Source organism: Danio aesculapii, chromosome 10 (genome assembly GCF_903798145.1).
Source record: "Danio aesculapii chromosome 10, fDanAes4.1, whole genome shotgun sequence".
Classification (NCBI taxonomy): Eukaryota; Metazoa; Chordata; class Actinopteri; order Cypriniformes; family Danionidae; genus Danio; species Danio aesculapii.
This window is the reverse complement of record NC_079444.1, coordinates 13,763,880-13,783,138: the sequence shown is the minus strand read 5'-3', so window position 1 is coordinate 13,783,138 and position 19,259 is coordinate 13,763,880. Positions and strand designations below refer to the sequence as shown.

General features: G+C 35.5%; 1 protein-coding gene across 5 annotated transcripts in view; it reads left to right on the top strand.

Annotated features, from left to right (window-relative positions):
* Window positions 1-19,259, top strand: part of tpm2 (tropomyosin 2 (beta)) — a 57,754-nt gene that overhangs the window by 21,498 nt on the left and 16,997 nt on the right. For 3 of the 5 annotated variants that reach the window (XM_056467124.1, XM_056467123.1, XM_056467122.1), the window contains 5 exons: window positions 8,390-8,523; window positions 10,455-10,572; window positions 11,572-11,642; window positions 13,068-13,143; window positions 17,860-17,922. In XM_056467124.1, the coding sequence (XP_056323099.1) occupies window positions 8,390-8,523; window positions 10,455-10,572; window positions 11,572-11,642; window positions 13,068-13,143; window positions 17,860-17,922 (462 nt within the window). Of the gene's footprint in view, window positions 1-8,389; window positions 8,524-10,454; window positions 10,573-11,571; window positions 11,643-13,067; window positions 13,144-16,765; window positions 16,842-17,859; window positions 17,923-19,259 lie in introns of all 5 variants that reach the window. The other 2 variants (XM_056467121.1, XM_056467120.1) reach the window with 1 other exon arrangement.

The following is a 19,259-nucleotide window of genomic DNA, read 5'->3' as shown; positions in this document are numbered from 1 at the left end:
TTAAGCCAATGCAAATACGCGAATAGACATCCTGCGGCGTGAATGAGGCGGCGCGAATGAAGTGGCGCGAGTTGAGCGTTTTGCACGAATCGCTCATGTTAGAAAATCTGAACAACAGCAGACATTCGCGCTGCGTTAACCAATCAGGAGCTTTCTCTTGTAGGAGCGTGCTTATGTAGTAGCGCCTGTTTTTGGTGTCCCAGGGGAAAATCCTCCTGCCGACACCATACAACAGTTGGTCAAACTGGGCTGGGCTCAGTCAGAAGGACCACTGAAAGCCTCCATCATCCAGGTTAAGTTTCTGGGGGAGTTAATGAAGTCACAGATCTAGTGGACTCAGACACAGCTCCAAATGAATTGACTCTGTTTTCAGCCTTTATAAAGCACATAAACACAGTTATTCTCTCAATAAAATCCATGTTAGCCATTTAGCAACAAAGCTACAGCAAAGACCCTGAAGGCAAGTCATTTCACTCGGCGGCCATCTTTGAAATACCTCTTGGGCAGTATGCTCGGTCATTCCGTCTGAATGGGGAACATCAAATTCTCCAAAACTACTTGCCAAGATTAGTTACATTACATATTATGAATAACCAATAAAATGAAACAAAAACTGCCTTTAATTTCATTTATAAATAAACTCGCGTCTAGTCCAAGCCCCTCCTCTGGAGAATTGTCATTCTATAGCGATCGCTGATTGGCTCCTGTACTAGAAGGCAGGTTTTATTCGCCATATAGCGATTTGCTGATTGGCTCCTGTGCTTGAAGGTAGGGCATCTATTGCATAGTGAATTTGACACATGAATTAAGTGGATTTGACGTGCGAATGAAGCAAGTAAACTCAAAATGTTCACAGGTCTATTTACAAACACGTAAATAACGCATTTATACCACGTCTGGTGTGAACACAGCATTAGGGTGCACGCTGCGAAGCAAACTCATTTCGGCCGCTTGCATCCAAGATCTTGTCCTTTCGGTCATGACCCAAAGTTCATGATTATAGGTGAGAGTAGGAACCGGTAAATTGAGAGCTTTGCCTTTCGACTCAGCGCCTTCTTTACCTCAGTGGACCGGTACATTGACTGCATTAGTGCTGCCGCTGCACCGATCCACCTGTCAATCTCACGTTCTATTCATAAGATAAAATTCATAGGAGAAAATTCGTAATTTTAGGGGGAAATTGAGATTTATAACCTAGAAGCTGAATAAGCTTTCTGTTAATGTCTGGTTTGGTTGAAATGGTTTGTAAGGCTGCACGATATTGGAAATATATTGCGATATGAAAACAATTTCACCAGGTGACTTAATATCGCTATTGGGAAAGAATTTATAGTATTAGATTGATTGGGATGATTCTGCGGTTGGAGTGCATTTCCATAACATCTAATAAACAATCTATAAACTTTTTGGGTTCCCCTGATACATTCTCATTGTGGTCGATGTTATTTGCAGTGCATTTCTGTATTTGCTTGTGTTGTGAATATTTTCACGTATAGCAATCTATAAATGTTATAGAGAAAAAGATACAATTGAAATAAAGTGTTTTATCTTTTCCCGAGTCAAACAGTATTCAAGTACAGTAACCAAATGATAAAAATAAGGTCATAAATGGTCACAAATGTTACAATATCTTATACCTGAATGTTTTTAAAACCATTATACAATCACAGGCATCAAAGACACATGCAAATGAAAAATTATGACACAAACTCAACATTGCAGATCCTGTGGTGGGACTATTGCGAATAGCCCTAGTTTGAATAAAGTACGATTTCTAGTTATTTTATTTGAAAATAGCCTTTAAAGTTGTTCAAATTAAAATGGTACTCATCAAAAATCATGTTTTGATATATTTGCCGAAGAAAATTACAAAAGTATATTGGAGGATGTTAATAATAATTTTTTTAGCACAATTCAACATATATTTCGCTATTCCTACAAATATATCCATGCAACATCAGACGGGTATTGTGGTCCAGGGACATATATCAGAACAGCATGCGATGTGTAATAAACAAGTTTGTAAAACGTCAGTGAGTGTCAGCCTTCTGACCTGTCAAGTGAATTTGAGCTAATGCGCTGGACACAAGGAGCGGATTACAGTTTATATTGAGGGTGGATGTGGGATGTTGACCCACATAAACTCACAACATCCCTCACACCGAAGTCAAGTTCTTCCCGTTTATGACTTGGAGATACAAATACTGTGGGTGATGCAGATGGTCTGTTGAATGTGGTGTTTGTGCAGTATTAGTCCATGTTAGGGAAGACGCTGAGGATCTTGAATCAGAGGTTAATCCTCTTGCGCGCTTGTCTGTGTAAGACACCAGTTTGACGTTTGTTCTTTGAGAAGCCGTTTCAACTGTACTTGACACTAGGCATGGGCTGGTATAAGGCCCATGCCTTGGATAAATATGTCATGGTTTCACGGTATTGTGCTCACTGCTCTAAAATATATTCTTTTTAAATGTCTGGGTAAAAACCAAAAACTTTTTCCCCTTTGAATACAATATATTAGCTTGGCAGTAAACATGTCAAGCTAAATGGTTGAAATGAACCATTGACTTCTGCTGTCTTGATTTCTTTCAAAAACACAGATTTCTTTACAATTTAAAACAGCATCATTGGGTATCTTTTCTGTTGGAGATACTGTTGTCCTAAAAAAAAATAAATCTTTTTAATAAAAAAATCTTACACATACCTTAGGAATGGTATAGCAGAACATTTTGGCGGTTTTAAAACCTTGACTTTTCCAAACCGCAGTGTACCTTAAACGGTTATCGTCCTATGCCTACTTGACAAAATATAGTTGCAATGGTTTATCATAGTTTGCTAACTTTATTCACTATTGTTTCGTTGTTGTTTTTTTGCCTTGCGTTATCTTAACCTCCTAGGGCTTAGTGGCTTAAGTGACTATAGTAGTCATTCAATTGCTTAGAAAGTGAAGATAGCATTACTATATGCAAATTACTGTATGACTAGTTAGGCCTGGTTCACACTTCTGCGTCGATCGGCGTGACCCACGGCACATGCCTTGTTCATTGTCTTGGACTTATACTTCTGCGCACTGTTTCTGTTGCTCTGCAATAACATTTCCGAAACGCTATCTGGCAGTAGGTGTTTATCTTTCTCTGTGTCGAGTGTCTTCGCTGGTGTTTTGGTTTTTTCTCAACGCAACCTTAATGTACAAATGGCTAAAACCCGCTCATTTTGAGGCAGGAACCGGCAGATGTGCAACAACTTTAATCATAAGGTAAACACAAAACAACAGTTTCCATGTAGAACTCCTTCATGGGACTTGACACTTGTAAACACTCGCTGCATCGGGCTTGCAGCTCTCACCTTCACCCACACTCGTCAGCGCTACCAAGCCGACCAATCACAGAGCTTGCGCCATGCGTCATTGCGACTTGTAGCTACATTTTTTGAGAGGTTTGTGTCGACAAGGGCTATGCGACCACACGTAGGCTGCGCCAAAGCATATGTGTGTGCTTGACGCAGAGGTATAAATCAGGCTTTACACAACACTCTTAAGCCTGGTTTATACTTCTGCGTCGAGTGATCAGTGTGACCCATGGAGCATGCAATGCGCATAGCCGTGCATTTATCATTCTGCGCGCTGTTTATGTTTCTTTGCAATAACACTTCCGAAACGCTGCTAGTTTGTGTAATAAACATACATGCTTCAGTGAACCAAATTCATATATTTAATTCAATTACATCTCATTGGTCAATCAAACTTACTTAAGCTTGAGCTGATTCTGACCTCTGTAACCTTATCTTTTAGTTAAGAAATTCTAATTCAAAACATTTTAATAGCGTATAATAATCAGTTTTATTAACTTGCAATTGTTAATAATTCAAATGAACACAATTCAAATTCAGATTGTTTTGGCATACTATTAGCTTCATACGAATTTAGGAGACATTCACCCAGAATGTGTCTTCGCACCTGAAATGCCAAACCAATGACTGTAAAAATGGAAGCAATGCACATGTATTATCATGAACGACTGGTCATGAAAGTTTGGTAATACACCCTAACAAAATCTGACTGTAAACTCATTTAAGATATCAACTAAAGAGACCAAACTTAAAAACATACTTCATCCATTAACTGAACTTTTTTTATTTAATTTTTAATCATTTTTGAGTGAACCAACCCAATAAATCTATGCCATCATATCATATCTATCAATGTCATAGTGTTTTTTTAAAATAGGACAATGTATTTAAATGTAAAAAAGTACATACAACATATATAAACGTAATTAACCATGGCGTTAGGTGCTGGAAAAGCATAAAAATGCACCTTGAAAGTGCTTGAAAAGTGCTGGAATTTAAGTTTGAAAAGGTGTAAGAACCCTGAATGTCTTAACCTGGATTTCTCCATGAAAATGGCTGGAGATGCTGCATGGCCTACAAACAAATTGGGCCACCTTTGTACTGACATTGTTGGTTTACTATATTATAAAGATCAGCATGAGAGAAGACTTGCCCTTTTTCACTGTTGGCTAATGCAGCTATAGGCACATTGTTCTTCAACATGAGGAGGAGATCTTTAAACTAAAGGACAGAGAAACCATTCATTCATGTCCATTGTACTGTGTACTTGGTGACATTATTAAATGTTCCCACCTTTAAAAGGCTGACCGTGTAATTGCGTTGCTAGCATGTAGTTAGCTATTAAAGTATTGGACAAACAGACCATGATCTCAGCCCTCTTTATGGTGAACTTTGCATTTTTAAACTTAAACGCCAGCAGTGCCTTTAGAGAGAAGGCTGCAGTGTCTGGTGGAAACATCAGCTTCATTCAGCTACATAATAAAAACGTAAATAAATAAGCAAAGAATCGTCGGAGGATGAAGAAACTGATTAAATATGGGTTGAATGCACTTAATAACGTCAATATAAAAAGTATTTTTCCATTCTTGTTCATGAACAGTGATTTTGATGAAGAAATGCCCTCAGCAGTAACAGTAGCTGCACGATATTGGAAAAATCTAACATTGCGATATTTTGTATACTTTATATTGCAATATGAATACCATTTCACCAGATGACTTTAATATCTCTATTTGGAAAGAATTCATAATTTTAGATTGATATAAATGATTCTATAGAAAAGTGCATCTGAATAAAATATAATAAACAATCTACAATTTAAAAAATGAATAAATATGAAGTTGAAATAAGCAATGTTTTATCATTTTCCAAGTCTAACAGTATTCACTGTTAAATAAAATTAATCATTATTAAAGTTACAAACGGTACAATTTCTTAATATTATTATATATTCTTATTTTCTTGTTCATTTAATGCTTTTAAAAATCATTGTACAGTCACATGCCTTAAAAAACACATGAAAATTATAATATATAATGTAATAATATATAAACTCAACATTGCGTATACTCGCGATGTTATTATTACAAATGTTCACACTGCGATATCGATGCTGAAGCAATATATTGTGCATCCCTAGTAACATTAATTCAGCATGATGTATTTTCAGAGATGTTCTTCTTCTGCAGACCTGGATTGTAATGTGTGGTTATTTGAGTTACAGTTGCCTTTCTATTAGCTCATCTAGTCTGGTCTTTTTTTTCTGACCTTTGGCATCAACAGGGCACTTACACCCACAGAACTTGTTCTTACTGAATATTTCTTGGGCTATTTTCTGTAAACCAAGTCGTCTATGAAAATCCCACTAGCTCTAAAACACTCAGATCACACTATCTAAAACCAATAAGCATGACACATTCAACCATGTCACTTAAATCTCAATTCTTGGGCTCAGTTGGCAAAAGAACCACTCTTCACAAACCCCTAAATTTGTCCACTACCTGCTTTGGATCTAAAGCCAACAATTTGTTCTTGCATTAAAACAAATGGCAAAGAGCCCATTCAAATAACAAACGTCAGGAAATTAGCCCTAATGTTGGACAGAAATGTCTCTAAATTCTCCAACCTGTGGGATCAGATTGTTTTTACCCATTGTAGAATGAGTCGCTCCAGGAGGACACAAGTTTTTAATTCTTGGAGAAGATCCTTCCACATGAAGCATGTCTTATTAGATTGTGTTGTTTTCTATTCTGTGAGGAATTTATTTTATTTAGTGCATTCTTTTTAACAGTGTTAAGCCAAATACAGCTTTGGAGATTTTAGTCAAATTAAATTGGAAAACCTTAATATAATCAATGTCTCTAGTATACATTTTCTTTCCATGGAAATGTCCATAGAAGCTGGAATGGCATAAAACTCAAACAAACAATCAATCTGAGGCTCAGTTCGAACTTAGCAGATCCTCTTGAAATCATTTGCAGTCTTAGTGAGTTGCTGCCATGTGATTGGGACTTTTGCATTAAAATGTTAGTTCACCCAAAAATGAAAACTAGCCCATGATTAACTCACCCATAAGACATCCAATGGTATACACTGTATAAGTCAGTATAATTAGCCCCCCTGAATTATTAGCCCCCCTGTTTATTTTTTCCCCCAATTTCAGTTTAACGGAGAGACGATTTTTTAAACACATTTCTAAACATAATAGTTTTATTAACTCATTTCTAATAACTGATTTATTTTATCTTTGCCATGATGACAGTACATAATATTTTACTATATATTTTTCAAGACACTTCTATACAGCTTAAAGTGACATTTAAAGGCTTAACTAGGTTAATTAGGTAGGTTAGGGTAATTAGGCAAGTTATTGTATAACGATGGTTTGTTCTGTAGCTTATTGGAAAAAATATAGCATAAAGGAGCTAATACTTTTGACCTTAAAATGTTTTTTTTAAGTAATGACTGCTTTTCTTCTAGCCGAAATAAAATAAGACTTTCTCCAGAAGAGAAAATATTATCAGACATGCTGTGAAAATGTCCTTGCTCTTTTAAACATCATTTGGGAAATAATAAAAAAAAGAAAAAAATTCAAAGGGGGGCTAATAATTCTGACTTCAACTGTTTATGACTTCTTTCTGACTAATCCATCCGGAGAATTGTCTTTGATTTGAATGCTTTAGAATAGCAGTTAGCAGGTTTTAAAACTCATCAGTCCAACAGAAGTGAAAAACCGACTTACAAATGAGGACATGGAAGCAGTTTACACAACTATAAGAGCAACAGTGAATAAGTGCTATAGGCAAGTTTCAGGTGTGTAAAGTCTAAGAAGCAAAGCATTAGTAATGTAAGTCTTATTTTTTATTAATTTTTTTTGAGAGAGAGTACAGTTAGTGGTATAGCCAGAGAGGCAGTTGCAGATTAGGAAGGAAAGTGGAGACTAAATATTTGAGTTTTTAGTCGTTTCTTGAAGACAGCAAGTGACTCTGACTCAAACGTCCCTAATAAAACATTTAACTTTTGTCTAAAATTGAATAGTCTTCAATTTGTGTGGTGTTCTGAGGCGTTTTACTTATTTTACTGCAAAACCCAGTGTAATATTAATCAGTAATAATAATAATAGTTATTTATTTGAGTGATTTATTGATTATTTGAAATAAACAGTAGCCAAATAAACCGTAAAAGCCTACCCTTCTTTCAAAATGTCTACTTTTTAGGCAACAACATAGTGGTGGTAGTTAAAGGTGATGATATAATGTCATTAAAAGTAAAAGTGATTAAAATGAAAAATGCTGACCCTTTTGTAATTGTCCAACATCACAACTTTATCAGTATGTGCACTGAAATAATGTTAGCTAAGTTTGCAGACATTTCAATACACCGACTTACAAGCAAAACAAAAGAAAAATAAACTGTGATGTTAATGATAATCAGTTTGCACATGCTTTTGCATCGTTTTATTCACAACAGAATCACACTGCATGGGTAACTACATCATTTACTCTATTATTTACCCAGTTAAAGGGATCGATCACCCAAAAATAAAAAATTGTCATAATTTACTCGCAATTCAATAGTTTCAAACCTTAATGAGTTGCTATTTTTTTCTTCTGCTGAACACAAAAAAAGATATTTTAGAAAATGTTGGAAACCTGCAACCATTGAGTCTCATACTATTTGTTTTTCCTACTATGGAAAAGTTAATAGTTACAGATTTTCCGCTGCTTTCAAAATATATTGTTTAGTGTTCAACCGAAGAAAGAAACTTGTAAAGGTTTGCAACCACTTCAGGGTGAATAAATGTTCATTTTTGGGTGAATAATTTCTTTAAGCAGGCACTTACTTTCATGTGGTTTAAAAGTAGTTGAGGGTCTATTTAACTATTTAAGATTGTAATTAACTCTGAATGAACTAAATGGCTTTAGACCCTCCTTTAAGATCTAAGCATTGCGTATCGCCTTCATTACCCAACACGTTTATCACACATTTTTCCTCCATTTCATGCAGTCCTGTTGTTCATTGTGTGATTTCCCTTTGACCGCAGGCCGAGGCTGAGGTGGCATCTCTGAACAGACGTATCCAGCTGGTTGAGGAGGAGTTAGATCGCGCTCAAGAAAGACTCGCCACTGCACTACAGAAGCTGGAGGAGGCAGAGAAAGCTGCAGATGAGAGCGAGAGGTGTGGGAGCAGCATATCACTATTAACTTCATGACTTGTGTGCATTTTTTTTTATGAGAGAGCAGAACGTACGTTAATGGGTGTTTTTACAAAGTTACTATTGGAAAAGTATTAGAATTGGTTTAGAATAGAAAGATTTTATATTGTGTCAGTTATTGTAGTGCTTTTATTTTTTTTTTATTTTGGATGTATATCTGCGTGAAACTAAATTATTAGCCCTCTTGTGAATTGTTTTATTCTTTCCTAAGTGATTTTAAGTAGAGCAAGGACATTTTTCACAGTATCCACAGATTCTATTATATATTTCTTCTGGAGAAAGTCTAATTTTTTTTCAGTTTGGCAGGAATTACGCACGCACGCACGCACGCACACACACACACACATACATATACATATACATATACATATATATACATATACATATATATACATATACATATATATATATATATATATATATATAATTACACTTTAAACTGAATACTGTTATTTAAGTAAAATAACCTAAGATTGCTATTATAGTAAGTATATGATACAATATTATGTCATCATGGCAAAGACAAAAAATGTTTTTAGAAATTAGTTATTAAAACGGTAGTTAAAAAATGCCCAATTAAACAGTGCTTGTGAAATATTTCAAAATTAATAACAAATTTACAAGAGGGCTATTAATTTTGTCTTCAACTGCTTATATGCATGATTTTGCTAAATGGTTGTGTACAATTAACTAAAACTATATTTGTATGCTAAATATTGTAAATGTTAATAATTTTGAGTTTGACATGAGTATAGCCTTTGCTGACATTGGGACAAATAAACAATAAATAGATAATAAATAAATGCATTTATGGGAAATTAAAAATCAAGTGGTATGGGAATGGGTAATTGAGGCCTGTACTATGAAGCTATATTATAATAATATTTAATATTTTCAATAAATATATAAAACAAATATTCATTATAAATAAAAGTATTATTGTTATTATACAATTATTATTCTAAATAATCTGAACAAACTCCACAAACTGGAGTGATATGCTAAGATCATTTAAGAAATCTTTTGCATGAATATTAATTTAATTTGAATGAAATTGTGTAGACAATTCAATAGAATACAAAAAAGGATGTTTTATAGAATTATTTGTTGTCTTCGACTTGACACATGGCAGAGAATTAGGTTTATTAAGTCTTACCTCCTTGACTCGTCATCCCTTGCTTAGAAGATCACCCTCATATTGTTTAAACTTTAGTTTTGTCAACTTGCAAAACAAAAAAGGCTGTTACGACGGTTTTACAACGCATAAGCGGCGCATGAGCTGCAAGTTTTTTGGCCTGCATGTTAACTACCGGGACTCGCACCAGGAGAAGAGCAGCGCGTGCCAGAGGCGCGCGGGTTCTCTGTGCACAGACGGAGATGCGTCAGTTTGCTTTTTGATTAAACTACACTGCTTTCACCAGCGTTGGTTTAGTTGCACATAGAGAATATCGTCCTTATTTCGGAATTACCACTCTTAATAAATACACTTGCATATAAGGTAAATCGAATCTCAAAGTATTTACTGGGGCACTGGCGAATTAAATAAGTAAATTAGGTCTAGCGACGCCTCTGAGCTCGACTTCAACCACTCTTTGTTATCATGGTATTATGAAGCAGCTGAACTGAGCTACCTTTATGGAACCTAAAACCCAGAATTGGTAGAAACTAAACTGAACCTGACTGGCTACCCAGCTGGAAAGGACAGTGGCTAAACAAAGTATTTACTCTCTTGGTTGGTTGCCTGCTGATGTAGACAACTGTAGAGTGCTGTGTGAACAAACCTTGGAGAATCATGAGAAAATACCACAAGCCTGTTGAGTTTCACCTTGTTAAGTTAGTGCATTGATGGAATTGCCTGAATGTAATTCTGACCATGTGCTGTTGTTTTGTGCAGAGGAATGAAGGTGATAGAAAACAGAGCAACAAAAGATGAGGAGAAGATGGAGATCCAGGAGATGCAGCTAAAGGAGGCCAAACACATCGCTGAGGAGGCTGACCGCAAATATGAGGAGGTGTGGACCCCGGACACTTTCACCTCCCCTAATGACCGATTTTAAATTAAGCTTTTTAAAACAAAACCATATATGCCAGTTTTGCCCTGTAGGTGGTAAAACCAAAATTGTTACCTCATGACTGGTTTATATCTCGGTAACTATATATTGAGCCTGAATCACACTGTGGACTTTTTAATAACCCAAAACTATTGTAGCTTGTCAGATTGTATGAATATGATCCCCATGTCACACTGTAAGATCTCAGCTGTCACAATGTAAGACTGAACGGAAGTCAAGACATGGCAAACACACACACGTGCAAGATTCATGTGGAGTTTGATGTCGTCAATCCATGACACGCACAGTAACTGAAATGATAAATCACAGTTAATATGAACAGCCAGTAGCATTAATCTTAATCATAATATTCATTGATATTAAACCAGAAAAAAAGCATTATTCTGCTGTCGGTGAACATGTCAAACCAACGATTAAAGATCGCAGATTTTAGCATTTTTTAAATTTTCTCAGATGAACAAATTGTTGATGAAATTGCACTGTGTGAGCCGGGCTTTACAATATTTTCAGTTTCACACCTTTATGGTTTTTCTTTAGTTATTATAAGACAATGCACTTACAATATAAATGAAAACGTAATTTTGCCTATGGTTCAGAAAGTTCACAATAAATAGTGGGGACATTATTTTTTCTAGATAGAGAATTGAATAAAAATATAAACAAGCTAAATCCATAAGCGTCTTACAATAATTTATTCATGTTTCCTTGAAATTCATTTTGAATATGTATTATTTTCCAGAATGCATTTACATATTTTTGTTGTTGTAGTGTTGTGGGAGTTTGATTTCTCAGCATTATTAATTATTGGGGATTAATGTTGTTCTCAACTTTTCTTTACATGTCATTGATATATGTATACATGTATATATATGTATATGTGTGTATACATGTGTATATGTATCTGTAAATTAGTTTTTTTTGTGTATTTTCTGACTTCAGGTGGCACGCAAGCTGGTGATTCTTGAGGGTGAGCTTGAGCGCTCTGAGGAACGAGCTGAAGTGGCTGAGGCGTAAGTACACACAAATCATAATCAAACTGTTTAGTAAAGATTGGGTTTCATTGCATTGTTGCATAAAAACACCAGTAACCTTTTACTCCTGTGTCATTGATATTTGTTACTGATTCTGTTTTTTGACTCCACATTGCGTGAATGTAGACTATAACTAACACAATGAAAAGGTGTAAAAATGTCCAAACTTGCGTTTGATTCATAGTTATATTCCTTACAAAGGTGCAATTAACAAAATTGAATTAACTGTAATGTTTTATTTTAAAAACAATGGGTATTTATATCTGCATGAATAACTGCATATGCCTGTGGTACCTGTAATTAATAAATAAGCTGCGTTCAGTGAACTTACCATTCAATAATGGAAGTTATTTGTTATTTCTGAAGACTTCAGCTGCTGCAAATGTGCTTTTCTTAAAGGGATAATTCACCCAAAATTACAATTCTGTCATGATTTATAGCTTTTTTTTCCCCCCTAACAGTGTTCAAATTGTCTTGTTTCGTGTTCAACAGAAAAAAGAAATTCATTAAAGATTCATGAAGTCAATCCGGGGCCATATACTTGCAACATAAAAGAAAGTTTTGCAACCAAAAAATAAAGTATTAAGCAAAGAATTTAAATAATGCAAATTTGGAAAAACTGAGTTTTGAGAAATAAAAATTTATTTTTCAAACAAAAATAAAGAAATGCAAATAAAAATCAAGTAGTGCAAAAAAATACATTTTATATTTGCAATTTAAAAAAATACATATATTTGCATAAATATTTTTTTCCAGTATTGCCTTTACAAAACCTCTCAGGTTAATTGCAATGCTCATTTTGATTTGCTTTTCAGCCAACCATGAGTTTGCGATGCTGTTTTCTTTTTGCACTTCACATTTCTTTTTCTTTTTTTTTTTCTTAATAATAATTTTTTGGGGGGGGTTTCACCTTTATTATAATAGGACAGTAGAGATGTCAGACAGGAAATCATTGGGAGCAGAAAGAAGGGAAGGAATCGGCAAAGGACCTCAAGCCGGGAATTGAATATCTCTAGGCTATTGTCGCCAACGGCACTTCACATTTCTGTGCTAGGCCTTTCTGGCCCTGATTTGAAAGGGCGCGGAGTCATGTCGCTTCATAGGAGGCAGGTCCAGGCATGCCGTACACACCCCAGTTCCCATGACTCCGCCCCCTTGTCATGTTGCAAGCATATATGGCCCTGTATTGACTCCATAAAGATTGAGTGTGGGTAAATGAGGAAGACGTTTTTATGTGAATTATGTCTTTAATTAACAGAAGAGTTCTCAGGATCAGTTAACAACAGCAAGGTTTCTGATTGTGGTTTTTTCCCCCTGTCTTCCAAATGCATGCTCCATTGATCATGCCCTGTGACTCCCCCATTACCTCCTTTTCCCCTACTGGCCCATTTTGGACTAACCCAGTCGAGTCAGGCAGCTGGAGGAGGAACTTAGACTCATGGACCAGAATTTGAAATCCATGATGGCTGGAGAGGAAGAGGTACCACTAAGAAACTGATGTAGTACGCTTACGCCAGCTTCTGTTGACTTTTCCTCTCTTTCGGAGATCAGTGACCTCCTCTGCTGCTCTTCTTTATTCCTCTGCAGATCAAATGCACCTTTTTGCAAAAGGAAAAGTGGCCTCAACTAGAACCTTGGGCAGCACCACGTTTTTAACCATTTCTCTCATGTAGCAAATTTGCAGGAAAAGGACTGTTTTTTTATTTATTTATTTATTTATTTTATTATCATATGAATTGAAATGATAGTCACTTTGAAGGATTTAAATTCTTGTGTTCTTTATGTCTTGTTTCCACCGAGTTGCACGGTACGGTTCAGTAAGGACAGTATGGTATAGTTCAGTATGGATCACCCTGTTTCCACTGCCAACAACAGGACTTTGTAGACATTGTTACTTTGTAGACATGATGTATGGCAGAAATGTGTGGCTTTTTCTTTTTTTACATTATTGCTGCTTTTGCGCACTCAAGTTTATTATTTCAAATGTAGAAGCACAACAAGCACATGCAAATAGTGAGGTAGTCCCACCTCTTGCACTTTCTACACATTTCAATGTATTGTGAACGGCCTCGTAAACAACAATGGAGGACATACAGCAAATTCAGTTTTTGCTGCTGTGGCTTTTGTGTTTTTTGGGAGACATATTTAATCGCTATACATTTTACATTCTTTTTTGGCCCAATGTGTACCTGCTATGTGTATAAAAATAATGCTGATATGATGTATGAAACGCAGTCGGTAGTTGCCAAATATATTGAGTGGACATGTTTGTAAATCTGACTTTGAAAGAGTCAGTGCCTCACTAGCTACAAACCTCACCTCACGTCACTGTTTAATGCGGCACTCATGTCTCATCATAAATGGGCAAACAAAACTGACATTAAGTTTACAATCCTTGCCCAACCTACACTTTTATCATCTGTTATCTCTCTCTTTATATATCATAGTACCCAATTTAACGTAGATTAATTTTGGATTTAGGAAACCAGATCTAATTTTAACAGGAACGATCGGGTAAAAAACAGGGCGGTCGGGCAGTGGGGGAACAAAAGCTAAATATACAGCAGGAGCGGTCAGGTGCAGAATAAAACCTGGCGGGAGTACTAAAAAAAATTCAGTCCCGTGCAGATCTCTAGTTCGGGCCAGAGCGCGCCGGCCAAGCTCCTCCATCTGGATGATGTGACGTAATTTGCGTCAAACGCAGGTGATGTGACTCTCTCCACATGTAGCGAAACCATAGAGCAAATCAGACGGTAAAATGGGGAAATGTAAGTTTGCGTATTCTTGGTTGGAAAAAGGCGAGTTTAAAAAGTGTCTGAAGCCTGTTGCTGAAAACAACAATGTAATTTATTCTTTGAAGATATGTTTCTTTCGAGCTTATATGAGATCTGTCGCAAGGTTGTGCTTCATTGATTTATTTAACTACAACTGTTTATTAAGTTAAAGGTTTGAGACTGATAAGAACTTGAAGTGGCGATGAGGCTTAAAATATTCTGAGAAGGTCTTTAAAAAGTCTTAAGGTATTGATATTATCTTTAGGATTCCTGCATAAACTCTGTAAATTTATGTGCCTGTGCTCTTTGGGTAAGGGATTCATCAGATTAAAGAGCAAAAGTAAGTCTAAGGCACTTGAAAAATGTGAAAGAAAGATTAAAAAATCTTTATTGACATGGCTGTTCCTTGAAACTGCAGCTACGCGTTTCGGCAAACACTTGCCTTCATCATGGTAACAGGGTAGTATCATTACCCTGATGAAGGCAAGTGTTTGCTGAAACACAGAGGCACAGTTTTAAGGAAATGACTAAATTAGTTTGAGCTTGGGTTGACCATAGTTCATGGCCACATAACAGTGTGTTTCGACTGTGTGCTTTAAAATGGTGCGCTTTCTGTGCTGTTGTTTTAGTCTAGCTCCACCTTTTTGGTGCTGTAGTAAAGGGCTGCTCGATTAAGGGAAAATATTATTATTATTATTATTATTATTATTATTACGATTATTTTGGTCATAATTGTAATCGCGATTATTCAAAACAATTATCAGTGAAAGTCAAAAGTTATTCGCCCTCCTGTGAATACAATTTTTTTTTTATATTATTTTTAGATTCAGAAATTTTTCACAGTATTTCCTATAATATTTTTTCTTCTGGAGAAAGTCTTATTTGTTTTACTTTGGCTAGAATAAAAAGCAGGTTTATTATATTTTGAAACCTATTTTAAGGTCGATATTATTAGCCCCCTGAAGCAATAAATCTTTTTGATTGTCTGCTGAAGAAACTATTGCTATACAATGACTTGCCTAATTAAGCCTTTGAATCGCACTTTAATCTGAATGCTTGTATTTTGAAAAATATCTAGTCAAATGGTATTTACTGTCATCATAGCAAAGATAAAAGAAATCAGTTATTAGAAATGAGTTATTGAATCCATTATGTTTAGAAATGTGTTCCGTTAAACAGAAATTGGGGGGAAAAGGGTCGCTAATAATTCAGGAGGGCTAATAATTCGGACTTTAACTGTATATATACAGTTATTTTCCTCCCTGTAAATAAGAAAAGGGAAATAAATACAATAGAATAAAAATATGAAACAAACTGCTTTAAGCATCTTCACTGTATGAAAAAAAACTTTAATTATAGCAACAAAAGTCCTTCAGTCAAGAGCAGTGAGTGATTTTTGTCCTTTTGTCGTTTGATTAATGATAAAAACAGTCGACAGCAGGAATATTGCACGCTGTCACTTTAAGAGCAGTACGGTTCTGATTTATGGTTTCACTTTCACATGTCTTTTGATTCTCAACTCATTTCTTTATTACATAAATGAGGGTTAATAAAAATAATCACTAAACACCATGTTTTGACACCTATTTGACCATTAAAGTGCTCACATTAAGATGACTTTAGATGTGTGTGTGCTCTGCTCGTCTCTGTGGCTGAGCGCGCACACACACAACAGCATGCGATCTCAATCGCGCTTTTAAAAATTTGAATGTACATCAATGAATGATGCGCATCCCGTGCTGCAAAAGTTACACTACAGTACATGATTTTAGTCATTTCACGTGAAACTGAGATTTGCAGAGCAACAAATGTGTACAACTGAAAAGGGGCGGTATATGATGCAATAATCATTTTATTTAAATGTATGTTTTTTCAGTATCGTTAGAAGCCAAAATCGAAACCGAATTTTCAATTATTTGCACAGCCCTACTGTAGTACTGTTAAGTAACCTTATGAAAGGGTCATAGAAATATAGTCCAGTGCAGTTCATTATTTTAGTACATTGAAGGTGGAAACGTGATGTGTATCATACTGTATTGTACTGAACCATATCGCTCAGTGGAGCCATTATTTAACTTGTCATTTTAGCCTGTCGTTATGTTGTCCATTACATGGACATTTTCTAGTAAATTGCTTTGTGAGTAAAAAATTTAAGGCATTTAAAATTTTACCGTGCTTTAAATTTTCTCCGATTACAGCTAGAATCGCCTTATCGTTTCATTCAAGTTGGGGTCCCTTTAACTAAATGGCTGCCTTTCCCATCTTCTCTAAGTGCTCTCTTTCTCCTCTCCTTTTCCTTTCTTTTCCTGCATCCTTGTTATGGTACAGCAAATCTGGTGACCTTGAAGAAGAATTGAAAAATGTCACCAACAATTTGAAGTCCCTGGAGGCTCAGGCAGAGAAGGTAGGCAGAGTACATGTAGTATTTCACAGCCCAGTCCAAATGATGCTCACTTTTAAGTCAGAATCAATTTTTATCCTTTAATTGTGGCTGTCAGCATTTGTTTATTCTTTGTGCAAAAAGTGTTTCAGGATGAAATTGAGATTCCCTTGTATGCAGGGGTAGGCCTGTCACAATAATCAATATATCAACTTATAGCACAACACATGAACATTACCTCAATTATTTTTGGTGATGCGATATATAATGCATACATAACCAATGTAAGCAAGATTTTAGCTGATTATGCAGCCTCTGTGAATTCATCCAATCTCTGTTGGAGGTGTTAGTGTCATTATGGTTAAATACAAACACTAGTATTTACTCTAAAGTAGTAAAGTATTCAGTCTAAAATGATTTTGTTAAAAATGTAACTTTTCCTAGTTCTTGTTACCTTACACTTTTTTTGTTAACATTTATTATTGTTATTAATTTGTTTGGGATATACATTTTCATATTCTGATGACAATTCCTCATTATTAAATTGTCATTGATTAATTACAATTGCTGCAATTCTATTAAATATTGTTAAGAATATAATATTACACGTTCTTTGACAATGTACTTGCATTATGAGGCTGTTATAATGTCATAAAATGTCTTGACAGCGATTAATATCATTTATTGCAATAAAGTTTGGTGCAATATATCATACAAAAAATAAGATATAGTGACAGGCCTAATGCAGGGTGAGACAAGCCATTTTTTTAAATTAGTTTTTTAGTCAAGCAAAATAAATTTCTCATACTCATTGACTTCACAGCCATCTCTGTTGCCTAAGCTATGCAAAGCTGTTCTTCTTCTGATTTCAGACTCAATGTATTTTAGTATTCTGTTGTAGGTTTTAGACTGTAGAGGGAATGATGTTTAAAGCAACTCTTTATCTTTCATCTTCAAAGGCTTGATTATCGCAAGAAAAGCTCTTGAATTTAACACAGTGATGGGTGCATCATTTATTGTTTCCCCCCCATTTATTTTCCAGTACTCCACAAAGGAAGACAAATATGAAGAGGAAATCAGAGTACTCACTGACAAACTCAAAGAGGTGAGTTTGAGTTTCACTGAATCGCTTGAGTGCATTGAAATCAACCGCTATTTAAAACACGATTTTAAGCTTAGTCAAACGTTTCTAATAAACATCTAAGATCAAAATAGGTGAGAAGGGTATAAACGGAGGTCGGAGCCAGCTCCAAGTGAGTGGGACTTGAGCTTCAAGTGGACTGTACAAAAGTTTTTATTTATTTAATGGCTTGTACATGACACAGAGTCCAATATTGCGCTCCATGAATGGCTACACCTACCCCAACCCTAAATCCTATCTCACAGTAGCCTGATGTGTTTTATTAATGTCTACACCACCTAAATCTAGCCCACCTGCAGTGTAAGTCCCTCTCACTTGGAGGTCACCCAACTTACTTGCGGTGTAATACCTCCCATTTGGAGGTCTCCGGGCTGCAGCGATACCTCCTTGAAATAGGATACATTTCTCTTTAAACGTTTCTGTCATGAGTGAACTCTAAAATTATTCCATTTTAGCTACCTTTTGAATAATTCAGTGTGAATAGAGGTTTGATGATGCCTGAGTAAAAAATGAATGACAAATTCATCAAATGTCTATCATGTTTTATAGTAAATTACACTACTGGGCTGTTGAATGATTGGTTCTGTTTTACATTTTAAGGATTTAGATAATCTCACAATTAAAGTAGTTCAAGGCAGATTTTACCATATTATAGTTCACAGTTTAATGGAAAAAAAATTAATTAAACAAGTAGAAAAACTAAAATAAAAGGCAAATAAAACAAAAGGCTTTGGGTGAGATGTGAAAGTAACTAGTACTACACACAGGAGCTGTTTAAGGACAAACGCCCAACACATTTCTTAAAATGCAAGTGTGTCTTTTAGATGTGGTAACTGTAGTATAATCGGTATACACTCTGGGGGAAACATTACAGGTATTGACATTTTGCACTAGTAGATCATAATCCGATTGTAAGTAGTGCTTTAAAATACCCAAAGAAGACACAGGTGCAAAAGCCAAAAAAACAGAGAATAGGCGATTTATTGCAAAAAGCATTTAAACTCGAACAGGCTCAAATCAGCTGATCAAAAATTTAGGACCATAGGCCAAAAAAAAAAAAAAAAAAACGACAATAGAAAAAAAATTGTCAAAAATTACTCTGTAGTTAGTAACACCTCCATTCTTGTAGATTACTTCAAACACTCATTTTGGCACTTGATACAAGTGTTTCCTGAAGGCTGGTGGTAATGTTGCTCCATGTGGTTAAGATGGCTTCAAAATGGTCACCAATGGTCTGTAATCGACGTCCGTTTTTGTAAATCTCACCTGCCATCCATCCCCAAATGTTCTCAATTGGATTT